This window comes from Leuresthes tenuis, unplaced genomic scaffold (assembly GCF_036924035.1).
Source record: "Leuresthes tenuis unplaced genomic scaffold, fLeuTen1.0.hap1 SCAF_11, whole genome shotgun sequence".
NCBI lineage: Eukaryota > Metazoa > Chordata > Actinopteri > Atheriniformes > Atherinopsidae > Leuresthes > Leuresthes tenuis.
This window is the reverse complement of record NW_027325365.1, coordinates 2,132,183-2,160,135: the sequence shown is the minus strand read 5'-3', so window position 1 is coordinate 2,160,135 and position 27,953 is coordinate 2,132,183. Positions and strand designations below refer to the sequence as shown.

Here is a 27,953-nt window from a genome sequence, read left to right as displayed (position 1 = left end):
GCTAACTGAGGCCTGTAGAGTCTGAGATGTAGCTCTGGGCTTTTTCACCTTGGGGTGAACTTGCTGGGACGTCCACTCCTGGGAAGATTGACTAACATGGAGAGCGAGGAGGCCACCGTGTTCATGGTCTGCATGGCGGTGATATTAATCATGGACGATCACATCAGGCGTCTAAGATGGAGGCTGGAAGAGCTCACAGCGAGAGTCAGGAGACAGAGAATCCAGCAGCGGGCGATACTTCTTCCTTTCATGGAGGAAAGAAGGAGAGCAGAGCGCCGCAGACAAAGGAGACAAAGTTTAACTTATTAAACAGGCGCCGGTTGGGTCCGTGTCGTATGAGGAAACATTTCAGACAAGGGGCGGAGCTACAGCCACCAAACACCTACGTCATGTTCCTGTGGAGCCCAGAAAAGACCCTGAAGGAGCTGAAATGGTCCCTAGTTCCTGAGGGCCATGGTCCCTAGTTCCTGAGGGCCGTGGTCCTTAGTTCCTGAAGGCCGTGGTCCCTAGTTCCTGAATGTCCAAATGTACGAAAAAACGTCCCTATTCCTGAAAAGGTTCCAGGAACTGAGGGCCGTGGTCCCTAGTTCCTGAGAGCCGTGGTCCCTAGTTCCTGAGGGCCGTGGTCCCTAGTTCCTGAGAGCCGTGGTCCCTAGTTCCTGAGGGCCGTGGTCCCTAGTTCCTGAGAGCCGTGGTCCCTAGTTCCTGAGGGCCGTGGTCCCTAGTTCCTGAATGTCCAAATGTACGAAAAAACGTCCCTATTCCTGAAAAGGTTCCAGGAACTGAGGGCTGTGGTCCCTAGTTCCTGAGAGCCGTGGTCCCTGGTTCCTGAGGGCTGTGGTCCCTAGTTCCTGAGAGCCGTGGTCCCTAGTTCCTGAGGGCCGTGGTCCCTAGTTCCTGAATGTCCTGAAAAGGTTCCAGGAACTGCAGAAGGTTCCTACAGTGGGAATGCGCCTATTGCTCCAGAAGTCTTGTGCTTTGTTCAGATGCAGCTTTGCAAACCTAAGCTGTGCTGCCATGTTCTTTTTAGAGAGAAGAGGCTTTCTCCTGCAGCCTTTTTAGAAACACGAATTCATATAAAAGCTTCAGCTGAACAGACATGTGCACAGTGAAAGTGTAAAGAGTCGCCCACGTCTGCATGAGAAAGTGCGGGAAGCTAACTGCGTGCTCAGATGAAGCACACATTCAATTTTATACGATCAAATTAAGATTTGAAGCATGTGTCTGGACCCATCCTGTGTTTATTTGTGGTTTTATTTGTGCACAGCTGAGCCAACAGGCCAACTGGCAGAGCAGGAGACAGGATGGAGATTTGTTTAATGAGGCCAGAGGAAGAACAGAGAGGGACAGGAGGCCCGGATTACAGGCAGACTAAACATTTCTACATATTTTAGGCAACAATGTGGCAAACATTCATCTTGATGAAGACTTTCTGAGTAGCAGAGCCTGACATCTGATTCCATCACATGGTTCCATGTGGAGGAGATGGTGAAGACCAGCTTCTCCTTAAAAATCAGTGTGGTGGACGTCCAAATAACATTAAAATATGTATTTTGCAGAATACAACATTGTATGTCAGACTCATCCTGTTGCACATGCATCATGAAGGCGATTTCTGTGACTCTTTACCCCTTAATATGTTCAAGTAGCACTGAAATATCGTTAAGTCATCATGAGTTTGAGGACTGAAGTAGAAGATCTAAAGCACAGTAACATGCTTCTGGCCTCCGGGCTGATTTATGCTCATAGTTAGAGCAGAGAAACAAAAAAGAAAAGAAAAGTTGATCCTAATCTCTGGTGGTTTTAAATGCATTGAAAACAACCTGCATACATGCACTGATTATGGAATAAAAATGCTAAAAGATCCTCTTCGGTTCGGTTAATTTCACTCGTCTGGATGAAAACCCTCAAGCCTGAAAATGGGTCGAGATAATGTTTATGCATTTATTTTATGCATTTAGATAAAAAGAATTCAGCAGCTGCACTTTATTAGTTCGCAACATAGTTCCTAATCCTTCACAATTTAAAAATACAAAGCCTCTATCTGTGTAAATGATTTTACAAAAGCAATATCACTGCATCAATAGGGCAGAAATAGAGCAGAATAACAGCACAAACTCCTTAAATCACTACGTATAAGATGCATGCTGTTTTCATTCAATAAAGTCCAACGATCAATATGCTTTTAAGCTTTTGATCTTTCTTTTCTGTAAAAAAGGTGTGAGGATCCAAGGCTTGAGTTTTTTTAAACAGCTGACATCAAAGGAGACCCGCAGAGGAGCCTCATCCATCAATGTTTGCAGAGGATTGTTACTCAGAATGTAATAAGAGTTCAAACTCTCAGTGACTTATCGTGATATTAAAAGCAACAAAACCTGGTATGAAAGATTATATAAACAGCTTAACTTTGCATGACACGAGCTGTGATATAATATTCAGTCTCATGTTCGATTTAATGCAGTTCACCCTTAAGCTTCTCCAACACTGGCTTTTCGGTGCTCTTAATTAAGTGCATTAACCCAAGGATTAACCTTCTGGAAATGATTTAGAGGAGAAAGCATCCCTGCTTTCTTGGGTCCTTGCATGAAGGAGATTTTTATTACTGAGGAACAAATAAAGGTAGTGTTATTACATGGCTTATCAAAGGTTTGTGTACAGGTTAATTTAACGGAACGTGAACAATATGAGATAAACAGAGCAGATCATTTCCATCTCTTCCTCCGTGTCTCAACACTGAGAATAGAGTTCAAGGAAAGTCTGCTTTCATAAAGGTGAATCAAAATGAGGAGACTTAATAATCAATAAGCATCCTGTAAAAATGTTAATCCAGACATCATCCAAGCAGCTGAAATCTTTAAAGTGGTTTTCTCATACTTTGTGGGGGCCGTTCGCTGCTTTTTGACTCACTTTCAGTCCAGTCTTTGTACCATTTTCTAAGAAATGTTTTTGTCCGTTTAACCTTTATAACACTGATCCATGAATAATTCAAGCAAAAGAAGGAATTTATTCAAGGGATGAACCAATGTTTTGTCTAAATAACCGACAACTATGAAGAAAATTAATTAAACTGCGCACTTAAGCTCACAAAGACACATCATTTGTTCCCATTTCTTTAGCTGCATCTATGAAAAACAGCAAAGAAAACACAGTTTGACAGACAGAAAATAGGATTTCTGCAGCAACAAGGTGATTCCCAAAGAGCTATTAGCTGAAAACTTGGCATATCTCAGCATGGTGTGCAGTGTGTCCTTAAAACATTTGAGGAAACTGGACAAGTGGAGGACAAAAGAAGAAGTGTCAGGCCTAAAAAACTATCTCCAGCAGATGAACAGGATCTGAAAGTGATGTCCTTAAGAAAGAGGAAAAAATCCAGCTGTGACCTGACAGGACCTGAGAGATGCATCTGGACCTTCAGCTGATCCATCTACTGTTGGCCCAAGCCTCATCAGAAATGGTCTCCATGGAAGGGTGGCTGTCAAGAAGCCGTTCTTAAGGAAGGGAAACAGGGAGAAAAGGCTGAGCTGTGCCAAATGACACAAGAAGTGGACTGAAAATCAGTGGCAACAGGTCTTATGGAGGGATGAATCCTCCCCAGAGCCCGGACCTCAACATTATTGAAGCAGTGTGGGATCATCTGACAGAGAACGGAACAAAAGGCAGCCCACATCCAAAGAAGAGCTTTGGGATGTCCTTCAAGAAGCCTGGAGAACTATCCCTGAAGACTGATTTGACTGATTCATAAATCAGGAAAATATGTACTATGTAAATACTCTCTTATCTTGATCTCCTCAATCCTCTTCCTCTCTGTCTTTTATTTCCTGTGTGGTGTCAGGCTACTGTCTCTGTCCACATCATCTCCAACTAAGCTAGCAAGTGGTGTCTTTCCCACTGAGAAGCAGAGCTCACATCCTGCTGTGATGCTGATGAAAGGAGGAGGGGGTTATAATGAAGAGATAAATATGACATGAGGATAATAGACTGGAGTTTGAGAAGAGATTAGACAGCAATGAGCCAACAACAAGAATATAATTCAAAGTTTACCCCCATGGGGAAGGACTGCCTGTAGCACAGCAACACAAAAGAGAAATCTGCAGCTTCGTGACTTTCTGACACATCAGTTTCCACATTCAGCTGCTCTGCTCTGACTTTAAAGGTATGCACAGGTGAGCAGGAGCGTTACGGGACTGAAGGCGTCCGTCCTCTAACTCGTTTCTACTCAAAAAAGTGTTTATGACCAAATCAGCAGCGTTGAAAAGTGACATCATCACATAGCAAGACATAAGCTGCAAATCCAAGGAGGGGAAATACCTCCAAGTGTTTCATTTTGATTGTGATCCCGCTATATTTTGTGCTAAAAACCAAAGTAATTATTCCATGTTCTGGCTTGAGATTGAGTTAGTTATGGGGTAGAATTGAGGAGGAGGAAAGAATAAATATAATTTGTGCAAAAACTTCATAGGATTAGCAACATATACCATTGATTTGCACCACATTTGAACAGAAGAATACAACCGTTTGTCTGTATTTACTCATGTCTGGATTTAAATGACTGAACACAGTTGTTCGCACATTCTTTCTGTGACTTTTCTTCAGATATTTTGATATCTGAAGGTCTGTCCAACCTGTCAAAGATGACTGCAGCAGTAACTCAGGCAGAAGAAGATCTGATCTCACAAAGGAAAAATGTTGACACAGACTCCAGAGTCCAAAGCTTTAAAGAATGAACTCAAAGTTTAAAGAACCCGAGCAGCTTTGCTCATATGATGTCTGCTGAAGGAATCAGTAGACTTTTGGGGGATTATCTCTGTATGATGAAGCTAATCTGAAGGTATGTCAAAGACTGAGATCCACAGCAGGTAAACAGAGAGAAAGAGAAGGGAAATGTCAAACGAATGCATTCATTTGTTCATGAAGATTCCATATATGACACAAGGAATGCAGGTTTGGGGTTAATGAGATTCTGGAGAGAGAGTTTTCTCAGAAGTTATCAAAGAAAAGCACAAAAACCAAGGCTGGAAATATAAAAAACAGTGACTTAAAAACTAAATAAAAAGCCCAGACATAAAACTGTCCAAATGACTCGACTAATTGATACTTTAATTGGTCTTTTTCAAGTCTTTTTCAGCTCCAGCAGCCACAAACATGACTGCACTGGGACCAACGCGTTACTTTCTGGGTATTAAAGTCCCCTGAGAAACCCCAAACTGCTGTTTGGGGATGTATGCCTGATACCATGCTGAATAAGATCATCCTTAACCTGCAAAGTAACTGATGAGGGCCTGTTGTCACCCTGATGCAGTATCGAACAAATCAGTGCTGTCTTTACATAGCAAGTGATTGCAGTGAATGTTTTCTATGTCAATAACCAATACAACAATGTGTATTTTAAAAAAAACCTTCTTATAAAGTTTAGCAACGGTTTTCGAAGCCCAATTTTAACCGAACAGCAAAGGAATGTAAGCAGGGAAGTGAACAAATAGCCACACAAAAGTGGTTTAAAGTTGGTAAACTGAAAAATTCAAGCAGAAATGCTTCAGTGTTGCATCATTTAAAGCTTTCAAAGCAACAACCTCTCATGTAAGAGCATCACAAAGACTAAAATAGACTTTTTATCAGCTTTTCGGGAGCAGATGCCTAAAAAAGCACCACATCACTTTTGTCCTGCACTGCACTAAAAACACAAATCAAAGCTATGTGAGAATTCAGAGCAGCTCAAAGTGCTGAGAGGACAGCTAATCTGAGCCTGGCTTGCTCTGTTTATCAGAATACGAAACACCACGGCCTCCCTCATCTTCCCTGACAGCCAGATCCTGAGCTGAGCAGTGTGGAGCCTGCTTTGCAGAGACTCACTTTGCTTCTTTAGTTTTTTTTACTCTGCGATACCATCTGCAATTTCAAGCTTAGTAGCCTCTAGTTAGCCTCTAAATAAGGCATTATCTGTCTTTATTTCACCAATACTTTAAGAAGAATGAATGAATGAACGTGTGCTATAGCTCTGTTAGCTCATAGCTGCTGTTATGTGGCTACTTGCAGCTATAGGAGAGCTAACGGAGGGATTTCTACACAGGCACTCTACTGGGACCACTTCATCCACACGCCCCCCTGCAGCACAGTTTATTCACCCCGGTAAGAACGTCCATCTTACTCAAAGTTGTCGTTCACGTTGTCAAAATCTGATAAATATCCTGCCATGTTGCACAAAACTATCAGCAGCAAACTCTGTGTGAAGTTAGCCGACTGTCACAGAGCACGGAGTGAATAAACTGTGCTGCAGGGGGGCGTGTGGATGAAGTGGGCCCAGTAGAGTGCCTGTGTAGAAATCCCTCTATAAGCCCCCCGATAGCCGCAAATAACAACAACACATAGCACACACATGCACAGCTAATAGATTGGAGAAGATGTCTCCCTTACTGTCTCTGGCAGCTGCTATCGTGAGCAAAAGGCCGGTTCAGAGGCTTTCTCCTATCAGAACTCACTGAAAGGCCCTGAGATTGCTTATGATTCGTGGAACCTGTCGTACATTTTATTATTACACAGCTTACCCAGTTTAACTGTCAATAGATCTCATTTTGGGTCACAAACTGGCTTCTTTCAATCAAACCTTCAATTCATTTATGTATTTCTAACAGCAGTTTATTCACTCCGGTAAGAACGTCCATCTTACTCAAAGTCGTCGTTCACGTTGTCAAAATCTGATAAATATCCTGCCATGTTGCACAAAACTATCAGCAGCAAACTCTGTGTGAAGTTAGCCGACTGTCACAGAGCACGGAGTGAATAAACTGTGCTGCAGGGGGGCGTGTGGATGAAGTGGTCCCAGTAGAGTGCCTGTGTAGAAATCCCTCCGTTAGCTCTCCTATAGCTGCAAGTAGCCACATAGCAGCAGCTATGAGCTAACAGAGCTATAGCACACGTTCATTCATTCATTCTTCTTAAAGTATTGGTGAAATAAAGACAGATAATGCCTTATTTAGAGGCTGCATCGTCACATGTCTTCATGTGATGACACTAACAATGAACATCTGTTATAAGGGCAGAGGAGGATCATTTGTCACTCTACAGACTTCCGTGCAGGACACCAGGAATTTCAAACCCAGCCCACAAGTTTCAAACAGTCTTCTGCTTCACTCTCAGTCGTGGTCAGGGATAAAATCAGGATACATGGTGAGGTTTTTATGTTACAAACTACATGACCAGGGTTAGAAAGTTATACTTGATTAGGGATTAATCATCCTACTTTTTATGGGTCTCTGGTCTGGAAGCTGGAAAACAACAGCTTAAGGATACAATTAAACAGTAAAACATCGTAGAAATGTGGAACAACTAACCCAACTAACCGTTGCTGGGTGAGATTTAGTTTAAGTATTAAAATAGAAGTAGTAGCAGGAGACTGTTAGAGCGTTAATCTGTCGCTAAGAAGGAATAATGTTGAGTTTTCTTTGATTAAACACATCAATGTCGATGGAATCTTTTCATCTTTTCTGCTCTTTCTTCAGTTTCTTCAGCTTTATTACACTTTATTAATTCTGTTAGTCAATTAAACTTCTTTTTTTCAGCTCTTTAACTGCACTTTGCTGCCTTCTTAATGCAGTTCACACATTTCAGAGTCTCGGCAGTGTTTCATGTGCGTTTCGTCGCCCTTTTCGTCCTCGGCAGATGTTTGGGAAGCAGCAGCTTCTCTTTGGAAAAGAGAGCAAGCTTTTTAATGACCAGACACAAGGAGATGATAGCCTGAACACAATTAGATCCACCCCTCGTTGGGATGATGACTAAAACAGTTGCGTAAACTCTCTGTTCTAATCACTGTACATCATCTTTACTCCCTGCAGCTGTTTCATATGATACACAATGATGATTAAAAGCAGCAAACAGGGAGGAATAACTGACTGGAGCATGACAACACTGTGGATTCTGCTGCGTCTAACTTCCTCTGAGCGAGATCATCGTACATGTAAGTAAAGCTGGATTCACAGATGGTGGCTTTAAGTTAACTGAATGCTGATGATGCTGCTGTTAGAAATACATAAATGTTAAAAGGTTTGATTGAAAGAAGCCAGTTTGTGACCCAAAATGAGATCTATTGACAGTTAAACTGGGTAAGCTGTGTTATAATAAAATGTACGACAGGTTCCACGAATCACAAGCAACCTCAGGGCCTTTCAGTGAGTTCTGATAGGAGAAAGCCTCTGAACCGGCCTTTTACTCACGATAGCAGCTGCCAGAGACAGTAAGGAAGACATCTTCTCCAATCTATTAGCTGTGCATGTGTGTGCTATGTGTTGTTGTTATTGGCGGCTATCGGGGGGCTTATAGAGGGATTTCTACACAGGCACTCTACTGGGACCACTTCATCCACACGCCCCCCTGCAGCTCAGTTTATTCACTCCGTGCTCTGTGACAGTCGGCTAACTTCACACAGAGTTTGCTGCTGATAGTTTTGTGCAACATGGCAGGATATTTATCAGATTTTGACAAAGTGAACGACGACTTTGAGTAAGATGGACGTTCTTACCGGAGTGAATGAGCAGACGAGTGTGTAGAAAGCCGTCTATAAGCCCCCGATAGCCGCCAATAATAACAACAAAAATCTGATAAATATCCTGCCATGTTGCACAAAACTATCAGCAGCAAACTCTGTGTGAAGTTAGCCGACTGTCACAGAGCACGGAGTGAATAAACTGCGCTGCAGGGGGGCGTGTGGATGAAGTGGTCCCAGTAGAGTGCCTGTGTAGAAATCCCTCCGTTAGCTCTCCTATAGCTGCAAGTAGCCACATAACAGCAGCTATGAGCTAACAGAGCTATAGCACACGTTCATTCATTCATTCTTCTTAAAGTATTGGTGAAATAAAGACAGATAATGCCTTATTTAGAGGCTGCATCCTCTAAGCCCCGTTCACTCCGTTATATGGATCTCCAGTTATCTAAATATCTTCCGAAGGACGCCGACTTTCACCAAACTGTTCTCGGTCTAGGTTTAAAAATACCGGAGTTCCCCTTTAATAAGTTCAAAGCTAACATGTGATCTAATATATCTTGATCTCTTTGCCTGTTTGTGATCACTCAGCTTTGTGGGCACGCTCTCATGTAATTGAGGTGGATTTGGTGAGTTTGGTTCTTGTGTTTTGCAGACAGCTCAGTTGTAAGGATGTCAGTATAAGTTGTGCTTGGTTGTCGATCAGGAGAATTTGCTCTTTCACTGTTTCACTCTCACACTTTGGACTTTACTTTAGGAGTCTCTCTGAAACCGAAAGTGAAGCTACTTCAGTTTGTCATATTTCTATCAACTGCACGTTTTCTTCCTAAACTTGGCTCTGCATTCATGTTAAAATGCCACTGTTTACAGTGGCTTAAGTAACAGCCTTTTCCCATTTTCTCTAGAACAACAGAGAACTGAAGACACTGAACCCCCCTTTTGTTTGTCTCAGAACATTAAACTGGGCTTCAGCCTGGACAGAACAACCAGGCATGAGGGTGAAGGAAGACAATCTGGTAAGAATACAAAAGTAGGCACACATAGAGGTAATTTGGACATAGTTTCTTTACATGTGCGGTTGTGAGTGTTTTCTAGGAATGACATCAGCGTGCTGTTGGCTCTCAGCAGATCAGAGGTTTGATTATTTCTGGATGACTGATGTCTGCAACGCAACATTCCTCAGTTAACTGCTTACACGACTGGAATGACAAGAAATGGCCACAGTGTGTGTTTGTGTCTGACTGCAAACACACATTAAGCCATACATGCATGTAAATTGTTCGTTTTTTTCTGTATCTTTTACAGGAGAGTTGGATTCCCCACATTTATATGATAAATGATGATATTCTTTAACATCTTATGGTCGTATCTGGTGATTATTACTTTAAAATGGTTTAAAAAGTTGAGAAATAAAGTGAACACAACTTCAACTGAAAGTATTACCGTATTTTTTGGACCATAAGGCGCACTTAAAATCCTTTAATTTGCTTAAAAATCGACAATGCGCCTAACGTATGAAATAATTCTGGTTGTGCTTTCTGATCTAGAACTGATTTTATGTGGTAAAATCTGTCAAAATGTTTTAGCTCGACCTTGGAAAGCTTCGAAGCTGTGACATCGAAGTTGTGACGTATTTGCTTCTTTTGGCTTCTGCCAGCTTAAACCGAGGCCTTGTATTTATTGGCGCTTTGCTTGTGTTTACTGGCATAAACACATGTATTTAAACACAGCATCAGCATTTAAAAAAGAGGGCAACTTGAAGCAGTTTGAAATGATGTTTAAATTCGAGACCTTGGACATGCTACTGTCTGCACCAGGGATCCTGGAGGGCCGCTGTCCTGCAGGTTTTAGCTGTTTTCCTGCTCCAACACACCTGATTCAGATCGATGCCTCATTAGCAGGTTTGTGCAGAACTTTAAAATCTTTTGAAGGAATCCATTTCATCTGAATCAGGTGCGTTGAAGCAGGGAAACGTCTAAAACCTGCAGGACAGCGGCCCTCCAGGACCGGAGTTTGAGATCCCTGATCTATACCGATTATCGCTCCCTTCTTAATAAAAAGACATTTAGCTTTAGCTATTTTTTAGCTTTCCTGGAAGGTCTGTCACTCTTTTGTGAGTTTATGTCCTTATCAGCTCTTCAGATATTGAAATCTATTTTTCGGACCATAAGGCGCACTTAAAATCCTTTAATTTGCTCAAAAATCGCCTTAAAATGCGGTGCGCTTTATGTATGAATTAATTCTGGTTGTGCTTTCTGACCTAGAACTGATTTTATGTGGTACACGGCGCTCAGAAATCAGTCAAAATGTTTTAGCTCAGCCTTGGAAAGCTTCGAAGCTGCACTTCTGGATGGATTGAGCATTACGGGCCACCGTAGTCACGAGCCTCATGCTTCAACATTAAGGTGTGTGCATTCATTCATTCATTTTCTATACCCGCTGCCCCAAAAATGGCTCCTGTTCAGAGACGAAGCGGATTTCAAACTCAACGCTATCAGTCAACAACAAGTGAGTTGAATAAAGTCTGACTTCTCTGAGTTTTGTTTCATTTAATGCGCTTTATAGCCCGGAAAATACGGTAATCTTTAACCTATACTTCCAATCCCAAACCGAGATTAATCCTTTATTTACATTACAGGCAAGTAGCTTAAAACATCTCCAGATCCCCACACCTTGTGCACTGATGACACTTTATAAATTCTTTCCCTAAATTGGAAATGTTCCTTTGAGGAAAGAAACCATTTTGTTTTCACATCGCTGATTTGATGCTGATTATTTCTTGTTGGCTAACCAGTGGGTTTGGTTGTCTGGTCATATGAGCTCTCCCACACTGACAAAAGAGGTTTTTTCTGTCTTTATCTCATGGGAGAAGATTCATGTTGACACCATATTAGCTCCATCGCCCACATGAAGATTACACAGAATAGTGTAAGTTTAAGGTTTAAACAGATCCTACCAAACTTTTTCTCATGCCTACGATGTCCTTCAGAGGACATTATCATCAATGTGAATCTTTTATTGCTTTTTTTAAGTTTATTTTACGTGGTTGACACATTTTTATCACGAACACCAGTCAGTCATGGCGTTATTAAAACTGACAGGGAAGTGATAAACATTAATTATCTCATTAAAATGGCACCTGGCAGTGGGTGGGATATATTAGGCAGCAAGTGAACATTCTGTCCTCTAAGTTGATGTGTTGGAGGCAGAAATAATGGATAAGTGTCAGGATTTAAGTGATTCTGACAAGGGTCAAACTCAAGTGGTTCATTGCATTTCCACAACAGCGTCTCTTTATTTCTGAAACCTTATTTCTGGCATGAAATACGTTCATCTACTCACTGAGAACAGTTTGGTGAAAGTCGGCGTCCTTCAGAAGATATTTAGATAACTGGAGATCCATATAACGGAGTGAACGGGGCTTAGAGGATGCAGCCTCTAAATCAGGCATTATCTGTCTTTATTTCACCAATACTTTAAGAAGAATGAATGAATGAACGTGTGCTATAGCTCTGTTAGCTCATAGCTGCTGTGTTGTTGTTATTGGCGGCTATAGGGGGGCTTATAGAGATCTTTATTATTTCATCTTACTCAAAGTCGTCGTTCACATTGTCAAAATCTGATAAATATCCTGCCATGTTGCACAAAACTATCAGCAGCAAACTCTGTGTGAAGTTAGCCGACTGTCACAGAGCACGGAGTGAATAAGCTGTGCTGCAGGGGGGCGTGTGGATGAAGTGGTCCCAGTAGAGTGCCTGTGTAGAAATCCCTCTATAAGCCCCCCGATATGTTTAAGTTTGGTGAAAGTCGGCGTCCTTCAGAAGATATTTAGATTCCTCGAGATCCATATAACGGAGAGAACGGGGCTTAGAGGATGCAGCCCATGTTATTTACATAAAAATCAGTTCTTATTAGAAGAGAACACATCTTTGACGGTTTCTATTCTCCATCATTTGCTGATGAGCAACAAAGTTTTTTCAGATATTTTTTCCAAGAGATTGTGGAAAAAGTCCAAATGGGCCGAGTTACTCCAAGCTATCATCAGCAAAGTAAAGTGTCCCTAATACGAGCTCTTCAGTCAGAAAACTAACATTTACTAACTAACTAACTAAACTAACATAACAGTTGAAGTTTGGCATCTATACTCTGATCCTATCTGACCCTGTTTACATCGTTTCTCAGTATAATATCTATGATGACGATGTAAGGAGAGAATTTCTGCCCCACGGCTGGATATGAGATTGGTGAAGGGAAAGCAGGCAGCATATGACAGAGTGGAATAAGCTTTTAAGCATTTAAAAGCAGAGTAAGTATTTTAAAGATGTCCCGTGGAAACTGACGCTGATCTTGCGTAAAGCAGCAGTGCCGAACGAGCTCATATCGGTACACTCTTAGCCTCTGAATTAACCTCTCAGACAGAGCATTTTTCAGCCAGAACAGGAAAAATCGCTTTAATTTCATGTTAAAACTTCTCCTTAACCAGACAAACTACCCTGTTCAGTTGGTTCACTTTTCTTTTTTTGGTATTTGTGCATAAAAAACACAAAGACTGAACTTTACTTCTACGAGCTCTTTGTAATTCTCACCCCCGAAATGAACTTTTTCAGCTGCTTTGTTCGATTGTGCGAATAAATAAATAAAATGTCCCGATGAAGCCTCCTGGAGATTTTACAGGGTATCTTATAAAAGAGTAAAAATGATTTCTCTGTAAACACCAAACCAGTGTTTGTCTTCTTTTCTGCATGACAGGACACAAAATTGACCAGAAGTTTATCAGAGAACAGGATCCAAACTTCATTGGAGCGCTTGTCAGCACCAGAATGACGGAGTTAGTAAATCTGACTGTAAACATTTGTTTTAATGTGTTATTGTAAATATTTCATTTTTGACATGGTCTCATGTTCTAAAACTCCCCACGTCGACAGAGGAGGACTCACTGAACATCGAAGTTGTGACGTATTTGCTTCTTTTGGCTTCTGCCAGCTTAAACCGAGGCCTTGTATTTATTGGCGCTTTGCTTGTGTTTACTGGCATAAACACATGTATTTAAACACAGCATCAGCATTTCAAAAGGAGAGCAACTTGAAGCAGTTTGAAATGATGTTTAAATTCGAGACCTTGGACATGCTACTGTCTGCACCAGGGATCCCGGAGGGCCGCTGTCCTGCAGGTTTTAGATGTTTCCCTGCTCCAACACACCTGATTCAGATCGATGCCTCTTTAGCAGGTTTGTGCAGAACTTGACAATCTTTTGAAGGGATCCATTTCATCTGAATCAGGTGCGTTGAAGCAGGGAAACAGCTAAAACCTGCAGGACAGCGGCCCTCGAGGACCGGAGTTTGAGATCCCTGATCTATACCGATTCTTACTCCCTTCTTAATAAAAAGACATTTAGCTTTCCTGGAAGGTCTGTCACTCTTTTGTGACGCATAAGGCGCACTTAAAATCCTTTAATTTTCTCAAAAATCGCCTTAAAATGCGGTGCGCCTCATGTATGAATTAATTCTGGTTGTGCTTTCTGACCTAGAACTGATTTTATGTGGTACACGGCGCTCAAAAATCTGTCAAAATGTTTTAGCTCGGCCTTGGAAAGCTTCGAAGCTGCACTGCTGGATGGATTGAGCATTACGGGCCACCGTAGTCACGAGCCTCATGCTTCAACATTAAGGTGTGTGCATTCATTCATTCATTTTCTATACCCGCTGCTCCCATCTGAATCAGGTGTGTTGAGGCAGGGAAACGCCTAAAACCTGCAGGACAGTTTCCAAAGTTTGACATCCCTGATCTACACCGATTATCGCTCCCTTCTTAATAAAAAGACATTTAGCTTTAGCTATTTTTTAGCTTTCCTGGAAGGTCTGTCACTCTTTTGTGGCGCACTTAAAATCCTTTAATTTCCTCAAAAATCGACAGTGCGCCTCATGCACGAATTAATTCTGGTTGTGCTTTCTGATCTAGAACTGATTTTATGTGGTACACGGCGCTCAAAAATCTGTCAAAATGTTTTAGCTCGGCCTTGGAAAGCTTCGAAGCTGCACTGCTGGATGGATTGAGCATTACGGGCCACCGTAGTCACGAGCCTCGTGCTTCAGCATTAAGGTGTGTGCATTCATTCATTCATTTTCTATACCCGCTGCCCCCATCTGAATCAGGTGTGTTGAGGCAGGAAAACAGCTAAAACCTGCAGGACAGCGGCCCTCGAGGACCGAAGTTTGACATCCCTGATCTACACCGATTCTTACTCCCTTCTTAATAAAAAGATATTTAGCTTTAGCTATCTTTTAGCTTTCCTGGAAGGTCTGTCACTGTAAACTCTTTTGTGAGTTTATGTCCTTATCAGCTCTTCAGATATGGAAACCTTTGATCTTAATATGCATGGCTATGCATAGCTGACCTCATGGAAGGTAAAGACACATATTTGCAAATATAACAAAGCTAATCCCAATGAAAATGGAGTCCTTTTAAAAAGGAATGAACGATTTCAGTTCAATCTATTCTAATTTAAGCCTTACGTAGCCTTGGCTTTTCATTTGAAAACTGGATCCTGTGTAAGGGGGAGTGCTGTTGATGCCAATGTCACGGCACAGCATCCCCTCTTCTTTTAACAACAGTTCGTAAACAGATGTTGGACCTGTGGCAGAGGAAGGGTGTCCCATTCTTTCTAACTAGCTGCCCTTTTAGTGATGGAACAGCTTCAGTCTCCCTGCAAAACCAGCGTCCTTCTGGTTCTTTCTCATGAAACTGTTGTCCATGAAGGAGCAGCCGCTGTGTTGCTGGCCCTGAGAAACAAAACCTACTCCCTTAAAGCATCTCAACTCAAATTAGCCGATCCCTTTAACTGGATATCATGCAGTGAAATCCTGCATTTCACTCACTCTGATGTGGAGGAAAAGGATGCAGGAAAAGGTTTCGAGTCTGAAAGTTTGAGGCTGATAAAAGGAGTTCCTTCTGCATTGGAAACTTAAAACAGATGTCTTGGGTGATGTTTAAGATTATAACGCATCATTTTAACACAAAAAAATAGAGAAGCATGCCAAGAGACCTTTAAAGTCGCAACTCTGTGGCGTAGTTACTCCAATATATCTTGGCTGCACAATAATGAGACTGTTTATTCCCGTTTTTGTTTCATTTTCAAGCACATATAGTCCTTATTCTTACACATACTGACTTTCTCTGATCACCCCACGTCTGTTTATTCAGGTTTGTTTATTTTATTCTTTCTGGGCATCATGTAAATACGCAGATTTTTGTCCTCAACACTTTCCCTCCCTGCCAGGTAGAAAGCTCAGCTTGGCAAGAAGATTTTCCACTCTCCCCTCGTCACAATTCACGATGTCGCAGTCAGAGATGAAGGTGAAATGTGCAGAAATCTGCAGGGATTCAGTTAGTTAACATATTAAAATGAAAAAAGAGTCAACTGGAACTGACTGTGATGCGTTAAAGTGGCCTTAAGCTACACAGCCCATGAGAAGGACTTTCAAAGATGTTCTTTGGACGCTGGCTACTTCTTTTTGATAATTTTATGTCTAATTCTCGTACGTGAACATTTTTATAGGAATGTGTTTTTGTTTTTAAGCCACTTAACACTGACCGCATGAAACATTCAAGAATAAAAAGGACAAAAAGGGATAAACCAAAGTTCATCTAAAGGCGCGAAAGACAACCTGTCACAAAGACACATCATTTGTTCCCATTTCTTTAGCTGCATCTATGAAAAACAGCAAAGAAAACACAGTTTGACAGACAGAAAATAGGATTTCTGCAGCAACAAGGTGATTCCCAAAGAGCTATTAGCTGAAAACTTGGCATATCTCAGCATGGTGTGCAGTGTGTCCTTAAAACATTTGAGGAAACTGGACAAGTGGAGGACAAAAGAAGAAGTGTCAGGCCTAAAAAACTATCTCCAGCAGATGAACAGGATCTGAAAGTGATGTCCTTAAGAAAGAGGAAAAAATCCAGCTGTGACCTGACAGGACCTGAGAGATGCATCTGGACCTTCAGCTGATCCATCTACTGTTGGCCCAAGCCTCATCAGAAATGGTCTCCATGGAAGGGTGGCTGTCAAGAAGCCGTTCTTAAGGAAGGGAAACAGGGAGAAAAGGCTGAGCTGTGCCAAATGACACAAGAAGTGGACTGAAAATCAGTGGCAACAGGTCTTATGGAGGGATGAATCCTCCCCAGAGCCCGGACCTCAACATTATTGAAGCAGTGTGGGATCATCTGACAGAGAACGGAACAAAAGGCAGCCCACATCCAAAGAAGAGCTTTGGGATGTCCTTCAAGAAGCCTGGAGAACTATTCCAGAAAGCTTGTCTCAGGGGGTTCAGGCTGTGTTGGAGAATAAAGGAGCCTTCAAACTTTCAAGTCTGTTCAAAGCATCAGAATTAATAAGTGGAACAGACATGTTTCAAACATCAGTTTTAAGAGGTCAAGGTTGCTAAAACTCAGCAAAATAAATGTCCAGAATACACAAGATTCAAATAAAAACATTAAAGTAATAAGTTTAAGGAAGAATTTGACCAAAAGCTCCCAGAACACCGGTATCTAGGGCTTTCTTCAAAGAGCTAAAAGATCATTTCAGCCCTCTTCTTCTGCATTTCCACCGAGGTCTGAGTTGAATGAATTCAGCTGAAGCGTGAAACGTCTCCTCACTGGAGTTTTTCCTTCTAAAATATGCAGCAAATGCTGCGTCTTCTCAGCAGATTGAATTAGTTAGAATGCTGTGTAATGACAGTAACAACTATCCGTGCGCCACAACTTCGAATGACAGATTTTTTAAGCTATTGAATATGAGCTAACTGGGCCAGAAAGATGGGAATAAAGCCCCACCCCAAAGACTCCCAAAGGTAATCTCAAATATACTTCCTCCCAGCCAAGACAGTTCAACCTTTCTGGCTCTTGAGAAAGATTCAGCGCTTGTTTCTTTAGGATTCAAACAGGGAAAGACACATCCAAGTTGCTCTTGTTAGCAGGTGACAGCTCCACCTGCTCCAAGAGTCCATTTTCCTTTTAAAACTGCCCTTTGAAAGTCTTACATTTGACTTTAGAGAAACCTTTTATCTAACCAATCTCGGCATAAACGTAGGCGTAAAACCGCAGTTTGTAGCTTCATGTTTACGTCTGAATACACATCCACAGTTTCATACAGTGGGAAAACAGATGTATAGTTGAAATAAGGTGATGGATGCTAACAACCACATGTGGCGGCCCCACATGGGCCAACTTTACAGTGTGTGTGCGCACAGATGTGAGCCAGACGCAGCCACGTTGTTGACGGTAATCATCGTCTTTCATCTCGGCAGAGCTGACAGAGTTGTGTGACAGAGACCGAGACAGACAGAGGAACAAACACACACAGTTGTGCTGACATAAAGGTGAAGCCAGCGAGGCAGCGGCCCACACAGCGAGTCGATTCAATTAGGAAGTGAAAATCCCTCCTGACCTGTTTAATGTGGTTACAGACTGAGGACGGCGCTCCTGCTGATCAGTGCATGCGCTCAGATTGTGTTCCTGCCGCCGGTTTCACTGCAACTACAAAATGACAACGATACAAGTGGATTTAAGGGTGAGGTGAACTTCAGTAATGAGTTCTGGGTTTGATGGGGAAGGTCAGTCTACAGCTGGAATAACAACTGCAGCGGAGCTTCGTGCAGCTTGGCCACAGCTTTTGGGGCCATTAATCCACTTGGCAGTTTCACAGTGAAAAGCCTGTTAATGGAGGTCAACAGTGTCCCCCCCCCCCCACCAGTAGCTCTATGGAAAGGAAGCTGGTATTGTTGCAAAGTGCTGACACAGACAAAAACCAAGCTGCAGTTTGGTATAAGCTGTCCACCTTCCCATTGCTCTGCATTCTGGCTCCTCTGAGTTTCAGGAAAGCTTTAAAGGAAACTGAGGTCAGGATTTTTTCATTTCTCACTCTTTTTCATGATCGTTATTATGCTCAAAGATTCCCTACAGAGTGCTGATATAGTCCCATATTCAGCAGCATTTATTCCTCTCTTTTTATCTTTATAGGTTCAGTTTTGACACATATAAACAAGCTGCATCTCTACTCCTCAGTCTGATGAATATTACTCCAGAAAAACTGACTGGAACTACTTTTTCGCTCTCAGAATGCAGCGATTTCAGGGACTAAGCTGAATCCAGTGTGTTTACGCCGGCAGTAGGTTTGGGATGTTGTGAGCCTCAAAGTGCTGTTGGCTCTGTTGAACCCTGTGGAGGTAATTTTAGAGTCTCTGATTAGTGTCAGAATTTGCTCTACTGTGAATTTAGCAGTTTTTTTTAATAATATATGAAGCTTGAAGCTCTTTATTTAATCTAAACACATAAAGAACTTCTAACTGAGCTAAAACTCTACTGAAAACTAAATGCTGACCTGATATAGTCCCATATTCAGCAGCATTTATTCCTCTCTTTTTATCTTTATAGGTGTAGTTTTGACACGTATAAACAAGCTGCATCTCTACTCCTCAGTCTGATGAATATTACTCCAGAGAAACTGACTGGAACTACTTTTTCGCTCTCAGAATGCAGCGATTTCAGGGACTAAGCTGAATCCAGTGTGTTTACGCCGGCAGTAGGTTTGGGATGTTGTGAGCCTCAAAGTGCTGTTGGCTCTGTTGAACCCTGTGGAGGTATTTTTAGAGTCTCTGATTAGTGTCAGAATTTGCTCTACTGTGAATTTAGCAGTTTTTTTTTATAATAATATATGAAGCTTGAAGCTCTTTATTTAATCTAAACACATAAAGAACTTCTAACTGAGCTAAAACTCTACTGAAAACTAAATGCTGACCTGATATAGTCCCATATTCAGCAGCATTTATTCCTCTCTTTTTATCTTTATAGGTTCAGTTTCGACACATATAAACAAGCTGCATCTCTACTCCTCAGTCTGATGAATATTACTCCAGAAAAACTGACTGGAACTACTTTTTCGCTCTCAGAATGCAGCGATTTCAGGGACTAAGCTGAATCCAGTGTGTTTACGCCGGCAGTAGGTTTGGGATGTTGTGAGCCTCAAAGTGCTGTTGGCTCTGTTGAACCCTGTGGAGGTACTTTTAGAGTCTCTGATTAGTGTCAGAATTTGCTCTACTGTGAATTTAGCAGTTTTTTTTAATAATATATGAAGCTTGAAGCTCTTTATTTAATCTAAACACATAAAGAACTTCTAACTGAGCTAAAACTCTACTGAAAACTAAATGCTGACCTGATATAGTCCCATATTCAGCAGCATTTATTCCTCCCTTTTTATCTTTATAGGTTCAGTTTTGACACATATAAACAAGCTGCATCTCTACTCCTCAGTCTGATGAATATTACTCCAGAGAAACTGACTGGAACTACTTTTTCGCTCTCAGAATGCAGCGATTTCAGGGACTAAGCTGAATCCAGTGTGTTTACGCCGGCAGTAGGTTTGGGATGTTGTGAGCCTCAAAGTGCTGTTGGCTCTGTTGAACCCTGTGGAGGTATTTTTAGAGTCTCTGATTAGTGTCAGAATTTGCTCTACTGTGAATTTAGCAGGTTTTTTTTTATAATATATGAAGCTTGAAGCTCTTTATTTAATCTAAACACATAAAGAACTTCTAACTGAGCTAAAACTCTACTGAAAACCTGACTTTATGTGAAGTTTATTTCACCATTTTTCATCCACATGGTTTCCTTCATTCAATAATTAAAGGACTGCTGGGTCTTTTACACGCTTTAGTGTGATCCTCGCTTGCAGGTGTAGATCGGTGGGAGCTGGGATATGTTTAATGAGTTTAAATGCTACTATTTTTGCCCAAATATGGGCTACATGAGGAGAATTTAGCTGTTGGTAAAGTCAAACTATATGAAGTGGTTATCAGGGCAGCTAAGCAGCTCTATACCTTTATTTAGTGCTTGATCCCTTGTGTTCATTGATGGTTATTTTTCTTCTATTTCTGGGTAATTTCTGTGTTTCTTCTGTTATTTCTGGGTCAAAACCAGGAAGTTATCTGTGAAGCACACTGAGGCCAGTTTAGATCCAATTACAAAATCAAGGGTGGAATTAAATCTCTGTGTGTTTGTCCAAAATTCAATTAAGTGACATATTTATGTGTGTTTTTAGTCTGATGCATAAAGGGTTTGTGTTAGGGTTCGGTGGTGGTGGAGAGAAGAGGTGGAACAGCAGACCAGAGGCCAAAATCCTGAACTAAACCGAGAAAATAAAAGCTAAATTACAGACATTAAAGAAAACTATTACTCACAAATTAAATGGCAACTACTAATGTATCATATCCAATGACCATGAACGGAGATATAAGTCTCAGTAGATATTATTCCAATAGCAAAAGCCAGTTTATGTGGGCGATAAAAGTTAAAAAACACCACAATCATTTTTATTTAGTTGTCAAAAATCCTCCGGAGTTTAGTGCTTTTAAAAAAAAAAGAAAAAGACACACTGAGGGCTGCTGAAGACGTGCAAAAACACACCAACTTTAGTTGAGAACCCATGAAAATGCAGCCGGGTTAGTATCTATGAGTGCAAATGACCATCAGTGCCTCATCTTATGATATCATTTGTCTTATTATGTCATCAATATACAGCCAAAGTTGGATTATATCTAAAATAAATGTAGAAATAACTGATTGTCACTGATCTCAGCAGAGACAGCTGACATCTGCAACACAAGAAGCCCGAGTCACTGCATCCTGTGACAGGTCCAGAGACAAGAGCGCTAACCCCTGCCAAAGGTCATCTTCTGTTTTTCTTCTGAATATTAAGAAGGTTCGGCATAGAAGTGAGAAACTCGAGGAAAAGATGCCATGCAAGCACGTACCGTCTGGCATTTGGATGAGCCCAAAGATCCATAAAGATCACATTTAGAGGCTGCGAGCACAGAAAAACTCTCCTCCGCTCAGGTATAACTCGGAGTAATAGTTGCAGTCTTTCCTTTAGGGTTTATTCATCCACAACAACTACAATGAAGACATCTAAGTCTCTTCATTGGCTCCCTGTTAAATTCAGAATAGAATTTAAGATTCTTCTCCTCACATATAAAGCTCTTAATGACCGAGCTCCATCACATCTTAAAGATTTAATTGTAAGATATTTTCCTAACAGAGCACTTCGCTCCCAAACTGCAGGTTTACTTGTTGTTCCCAGAGTTTCTAAAAGCAGAATGGGAGGCAGAGCCTTCAGTTATCAGGCCCCTAAAAGCAGAATGGGAGGCAGAGCCTTCAGTTATCAGGCCCCTAAAAGCAGAATGGGAGGCAGAGCCTTCAGTTATCAGGCCCCTAAAAGCAGAATGGGAGGCAGAGCCTTCAGTTATCAGGCCCCTAAAAGCAGAATGGGAGGCAGAGCCTTCAGTTATCAGGCCCCTAAAAGCAGAATGGGAGGCAGAGCCTTCAGTTATCAGACCCCTAAAAGCAGAATGGGAGGCAGAGCCTTCAGTTATCAGGCCCCTAAAAGCAGAATGGGAGGCAGAGCCTTCAGTTATCAGGCCCCTAAAAGCAGAATGGGAGGCAGAGCCTTCAGTTATCAGGCCCCTCTCTTGTGGAATAAGCTGCCAGTAAATGTCCGGGAAGCAGACACCCTTTCCACTTTCAAGATTAGGCTTAAAACTTTTCTTTTCGATAAAGCTTATATTTAGGGATGGCTCAGGTGAGCCTGAAACATCCCATAGTTAAGCTGCTATAGGCTTAGACTGCTGGGGGACCTCATCTGTCACACCTTTCCTCACTTTCCTCTCTTTTCCCCCTGTTTAATTTCTCAAATGATTTTCTGTCCCTGTGACATTATTGTGGTTATTAACTTGTGTTTCCCTGTTCCAGCAGGTATCCTTTGAATGGTGTTATGGTGTTTTTCCCCCCTCTTTTCCCTCTTTTCTGTCTTCTCAAACCCCAGCTGGTCGAGGCGGATGGACACCCTTCCTGGTTCTGGTTCTGCCAGAGGTTTCTTCCTGGTTCTGCCAGAGGTTTCTTCCTGGTTCTGGTTCTGCCAGAGGTTTCTTCCTGGTTCTGCCAGAGGTTTCTTCCTGGTTCTGGTTCTGCCAGAGGTTTCTTCCTGGGTCTGGTTCTGCCAGAGGTTTCTTCCTGGGTCTGGTTCTGCCAGAGGTTTCCTCCTGAGTCTGGTTCTGCCAGAGGTTTCTTCCTGGTTCTGGTTCTGCCAGAGGTTTCTTCCTGGTTCTGGTTCTGCCAGAGGTTTCTTCCTGTTAAAGGGAGTCGTTCCTTTCCACAGTCCCTCAGGCTCAGGACGGGAGATTGGACTGAAGACACATTTCGGTGCAATCTGTTGGTTTCCTTAGCTCGGATATTATTTTTGAATTGGCTCCATATGAATTAATTGGATTATGATTACAATGAATTGAATTCCAATTGGCTTGAATTGGACTTTATTAGTTAAGTGCCTTGAGATGACAATTGTTGTAATCTGGCGCTATATAAATAAAGTTGAATTGAATTGAATTGAATCTAAGTAACCATATAAGAGCATCCCTGCAGCAGAGGTTTTCGAGCCCCTTGCTGATTGGACGTCTTATCGGAGACCTGGACTTCAGATGGCTGCTTATTTGAATGCATACCGCAGTACCATTAAAAGAGCTATGACAACTTTTACACTTATAGCTCTGAAAATGGCGCCGCAGTCTACAACAAAACTGAATTCAGGCTTTGTGGTTGGAAACTGTCAAGATGTTCGGTTCATTTTTGCTTCGGTTCAGGACTTTTAAATTGACCTCGGACACATTGGACCTTGTTTTATCTTTTGATTTGTCTGTTTTCACCATGAGGATCTGTGACGCTGCGTTTTCAGACCATACGCCTGATATTCTATCTCCTGGTAACATCTTAAAACTCTTCAAATTTGTGCCATTAACCCCTCCTTTGCTGTCTGGTACACTGTATCTCCTCCTCCTCCTCTTCTCAGTGAGATTTTACCTGTATAAATAAAGGTTAATACAACTTCTTTTAATTAATTAATTGAAGAAGCTGCCCCTCCCCCACGTCAGGTTCAGGGCACGTCAGCAAATAGATTTTTCATATTGAGCTTTTCTGTTCTTTTTATTAGTTATTTAAAAGAAAAATTGTCATGAAATTTGAAGGATGGGTTGAAATGAATTATCCGTATCTTCAATTTATTTATATTTTTCCACTTTGAGAATTAAATTTTTGCGCCCCTCCAGCAGATGGTGCCCCAGGCGACCACCTAGTTCGCCTATTCCCAGAAAACTATTACTCACAAATTAAATGGCAACTACTAATGTATCATATCCAATGACCATGAACAGAGATATAAGTCTCAGTAGATATTATTCCAATAGCAAAAGCCAGTATATGTGGGCGATAAAAGTTAAAAAAACACCACAATCATTTTTATTTAGTTGTCAAAAATCCTCCGGAGTTTAGTGCATTTAAAAAAAAAAGAAAAAGACACACTGAGGGCTGCTGAAGACGTGCAAAAACACACCAACTTTAGTTGAGAACGCATGAAAATGCAGCCGGTTTAGTATCTATGAGTGCAAATGACTAACTTTCCATACAGCCTCATCCATCAGTGCCTCATCTTATGATATCATTTGTCTTATTATGTCATCAATATACAGCCAAAGTTGGATTATATCTAAAATAAATGTAGAAAAAAACTGATTGTCACTGATCCCAGGACCAAAGGGATATCCAGGAGATCCATCGATGAACATCATACAGTACCCTGGAGCTCCGGTAAGTGCAGCTGACCTGCAGCAGGTGAGGCTCAGCATGTCTGAGACTAAATGTCATGATACAGATCAGCTTCGTTCTTGGCTACTTTCCACCTGCCAGACTGTTTTAAAAGCTGTGGCTCCGTTAAAAACCAGGCTGGATGAAACAGCCATTAGACGCGAGGAAGCTTAAAATCCCCATTTTCAGGAAGCAGGAATGTGTTTTTCATTTTTATGCTGACGACAGTCTGGTTTATTTGACCCTGAAAGCAGAGACTCCTACTGCATACAGCCACTGTTAGTGTCTTGAAGAAGTAGGAGCTTGGATGGCTCTTAACTTTCTTCATTTTAATGATAAAAAGACAGAGGTTGTGCTTTTTTGTCCTGTGTTTTCCAGTGGCTCCTCCTCTGTAGACCTGGGCTCTCTGGCACAGTTTAAAACTGCAGTTCATGCATAACTCCCAGTCCTCCCTGTCTCATCTCGTCTCCTCCTGGTGCAGAAGATTATCGTCTTTTATGTGTCTTCTGTGTAACGTTTGTGTTTTAAATGCTTTGGTCAGTACTTTGGTCAGTTGTCGCTGTTTTTAAACTGCTTTTTAAATAAAGTTGGCTTGAAAGCAAACATAAAAAGACAAATATTCATCCTCTTTTACCGCAGAAAGATGCATGTCTGTGTCCATCTTTGACAAATCTCTTAAAAACCAGGCTGGATGAAACAGCCATTAGACACGAGGAAGCTTAAAATCCCCGTTTTTTTGTGTTTTTCATTTTTATGCTGATGACAGTCTGGTTTATTTGACCCTGAAAGCAGAGACTCCTACTGCATACAGCCACTGTTAGTGTCTTGAAGAAGTAGGAGCTTGGATGGCTCTTAACTTTCTTCATTTTAATGCTAAAAAGACAGAAGTTGTGCTTTTTTGTCCTGTGTTTTCCAGTGGCTCCTCCTCTGTAGACCTGGGCTCTCTGGCACAGTTTAAAACTGCAGTTCATGCATAACTCCCAGTCCTCCCTGTCTCATCTCGTCTCCTGCTGGTGCAGAAGATGATCGTCTTTTATGTGTCTTCTGTGTAACGTTTGTGTTTTAAATGCTTTGGTCAGTACTTTGGTCAGTTGTCGCTGTTTTTAAACTGCTTTTTAAATAAAGTTGGCTTGAAAGCAAACATAAAAAGACAAATATTCATCCTCTTTTACCGCAGAAAGATGCATGTCTGCGTCCATCTTTGACAAATCTCTTAAAAACCAGGCTGGATGAAACAGCCATTAGACGTGAGGAAGCTTAAAATCCCCGTTTTCAGGAAGCAGGAATGTGTTTTTCATTTTTATGCTGATGACAGTCTGGTTTATTTGACCCTGAAAGCAGAGACTCCTACTGCATACAGCCACTGTTAGTGTCTTGAAGAAGTAGGAGCTTGGATGGCTCTTAACTTTCTTCATTTTAATGCTAAAAAGACAGAGGTTGTGCTTTTTTGTCCTGTGTTTTCCAGTGGCTCCTCCTCTGTAGACCTGGGCTTTAAAACTGCAGTTCATGCATAACTCCCAGTCCTCCCTGTCTCATCTCGTCTCCTCCTGGTGCAGAAGATTATCGTCTTTTATGTGTCTTCTGTGTAACGTTTGTGTTTTAAATGCTTTGGTCAGTACTTTGGTCAGTTGTCGCTGTTTTTAAACTGCTTTTTAAATAAAGTTGGCTTGAAAGCAAACAAAAAAAGACAAATATTCATCCTCTTTTACCGCAGAAAGATGCATGTCTGCGTCCATCTTTGACAAATCTCTTAAAAACCAGGCTGGATGAAACAGCCATTAGACGCGAGGAAGCTTAAAATCCCTGTTTTCAGGAAGCAGGAATGTGTTTTTCATTTTTATGCTGATGACAGTCTGGTTTATTTGACCCTGAAAGCAGAGACTCCTACTGCATACAGCCACTGTTAGTGTCTTGAAGAAGTAGGAGCTTGGATGGCTCTTAACTTTCTTCATTTTAATGATAAAAAGACAGAAGTTGTGCTTTTTTGTCCTGTGTTTTCCAGTGGCTCCTCCTCTGTAGACCTGGGCTCTCTGGCACAATTTAAAACTGCAGTTCATGCATAACTCCCAGTCCTCCCTGTCTCATCTCGTCTCCTGCTGGTGCAGAAGATGATCGTCTTTTATGTGTCTTCTGTGTAACGTTTGTGTTTTAAATGCTTTGGTCAGTACTTTGGTCAGTTGTCGCTGTTTTTAAACTGCTTTTTAAATAAAGTTGGCTTGAAAGCAAACAAAAAAAAGACAAATATTCATCCTCTTTTACCGCAGAAAGATGCATGTCTGCGTCCATCTTTGACAAAAGTCTGCATCAGTTGAGCTGCAGCTTCTAAAAAACTTCCATCATCCTTGGGTCGGGTAAAAAGTCTCCTTAAGCTGTCGATCCTCTGCTCCAGTCTTACTCCACACTGACCTTGGCATACCATGACACAAACGGTATCTGCTACTAAGGCTGAATACAGAAAACTGAGAATTTCTGCCAATATCTGTTCAAGGTTTGCAGTGAAAACACCCCTCAGTAGCTGCTTAATCACATCAGACACTTGCATGCCCTGAAACATAGAAACCATGCATATCCCTGAAATGTAATTCATGCTGCTGTTAGCATTTCACATTACTTTTCAGGCAGTTTGCCGAATATAAGCTCTTCCCCACTGCTGCACACAGATTTAACCCGAAGAAAACAAACATACATTTCTACAGCTCCCTAAAGATCAGCCTCCATTACCTCAACAGTTTCCACCCAAATGAGATTTAATTATTATCGTTAACTCTGTGCAGAGGTTGTGAAACCGTGTTAAAAACAAGAGTAAAGGTTTGTTACACAGCACCAGTGACACCGTCCTTTTTGTGTAAGTGTGAGGCAGCAGACTCACTTGACAGAGCCTTGAGACGCCCTAGAAATACAGCAGCTACACAGGCACTGGCCTGGTGTTGCAGAACCAGAGCAGCAGCTTGGAGGCAGAGGAGCAGCCACTGGAGAGAAAGGGAGGAAAAAAGAGGAGGGAGGACCAAAAAAGGAGAATAGATCATGAAGTGAAGTGAAAGTCAGTGATGGAGAGGAAAGAAAAATGATGAGAAACAATATGGAAAAAAGGAAGTTGTGATGGAATAAAATAAAAAGAAAGCAACGTGGGTGATGGAAATATAGAGGATGCAACAGCAGAAGTAAAGAAGTGTGAAAGTAAAAGAAAAAGAAGGAGGAATGGAAGACAGTGAGCAGGAGGAAGGGAGGGAGGGAGGGAGGAAGAAAGGAAAAACAAGGTTAGTTTCCTCCCAGACAACCCATCAGACAGCAGGCGAGACAAGACTTCTGATTATGTTGTTTATCTGAGATGAAATCTGCATTAGAAAGAAAGAAAGAGAGAAAGAAAGAGAGAGAGAAAGAGAGAAAGAAAGAGAGAAAGAGAGAAAGAAAGAGAGAAAGAAAGAGAGAAAGAGAGAAAGAAAGAGAGAAAGAAAGAGAGAAAGAAAGAGAGAGAAGAGAGAAAGAAAGAGAGAAAGAAAGAGAGAAAGAAAGAAAGAAAGAAAGAAAGAAAGAAAGAAAGAAAGAAAGAAAGAAAGAAAGAAAGAAAGAAAGAAAGAAAGAAAGAAAGAAAGAAAGAAAGAAAGAAAGAAAGAAAGAAAGAAAGAAAGAAAGAAAGAAAGAAAGAAAGAAGAATAAAAGCAGAAGTTAATCAGAATTTAAAGCATTTTTAGGCCGGGAGGAAGGAAGGAAGGAAGGAAGGAAGGAAGGAAGGAAGGAAGGAAGGAAGGAAGGAAGGAAGGAAGGAAGGAAGGAAGGAAGGAAGGAAGGAAGGAAGGAAGGA

At 41.5% G+C, this 27,953-nt stretch overlaps 1 protein-coding gene across 2 annotated transcripts in view; it reads right to left on the bottom strand.

The window, feature by feature from the left end:
• Positions 1-27,953, bottom strand: part of htr4 (5-hydroxytryptamine receptor 4) — a 189,614-nt gene that overhangs the window by 6,873 nt on the left and 154,788 nt on the right. Inside the window, exon 7 of one of the 2 annotated variants that reach the window (XM_072396321.1) lies at positions 27,042-27,120. The exons of the other annotated variant lie outside the window; for it this stretch is intronic. Coding sequence (XP_072252422.1) covers positions 27,057-27,120 — 64 coding nt within the window. The 3' untranslated portion in view covers positions 27,042-27,056. Of the gene's footprint in view, positions 1-27,041; positions 27,121-27,953 lie in introns of those variants that run through there. 2 annotated transcript variants of the gene reach the window in all.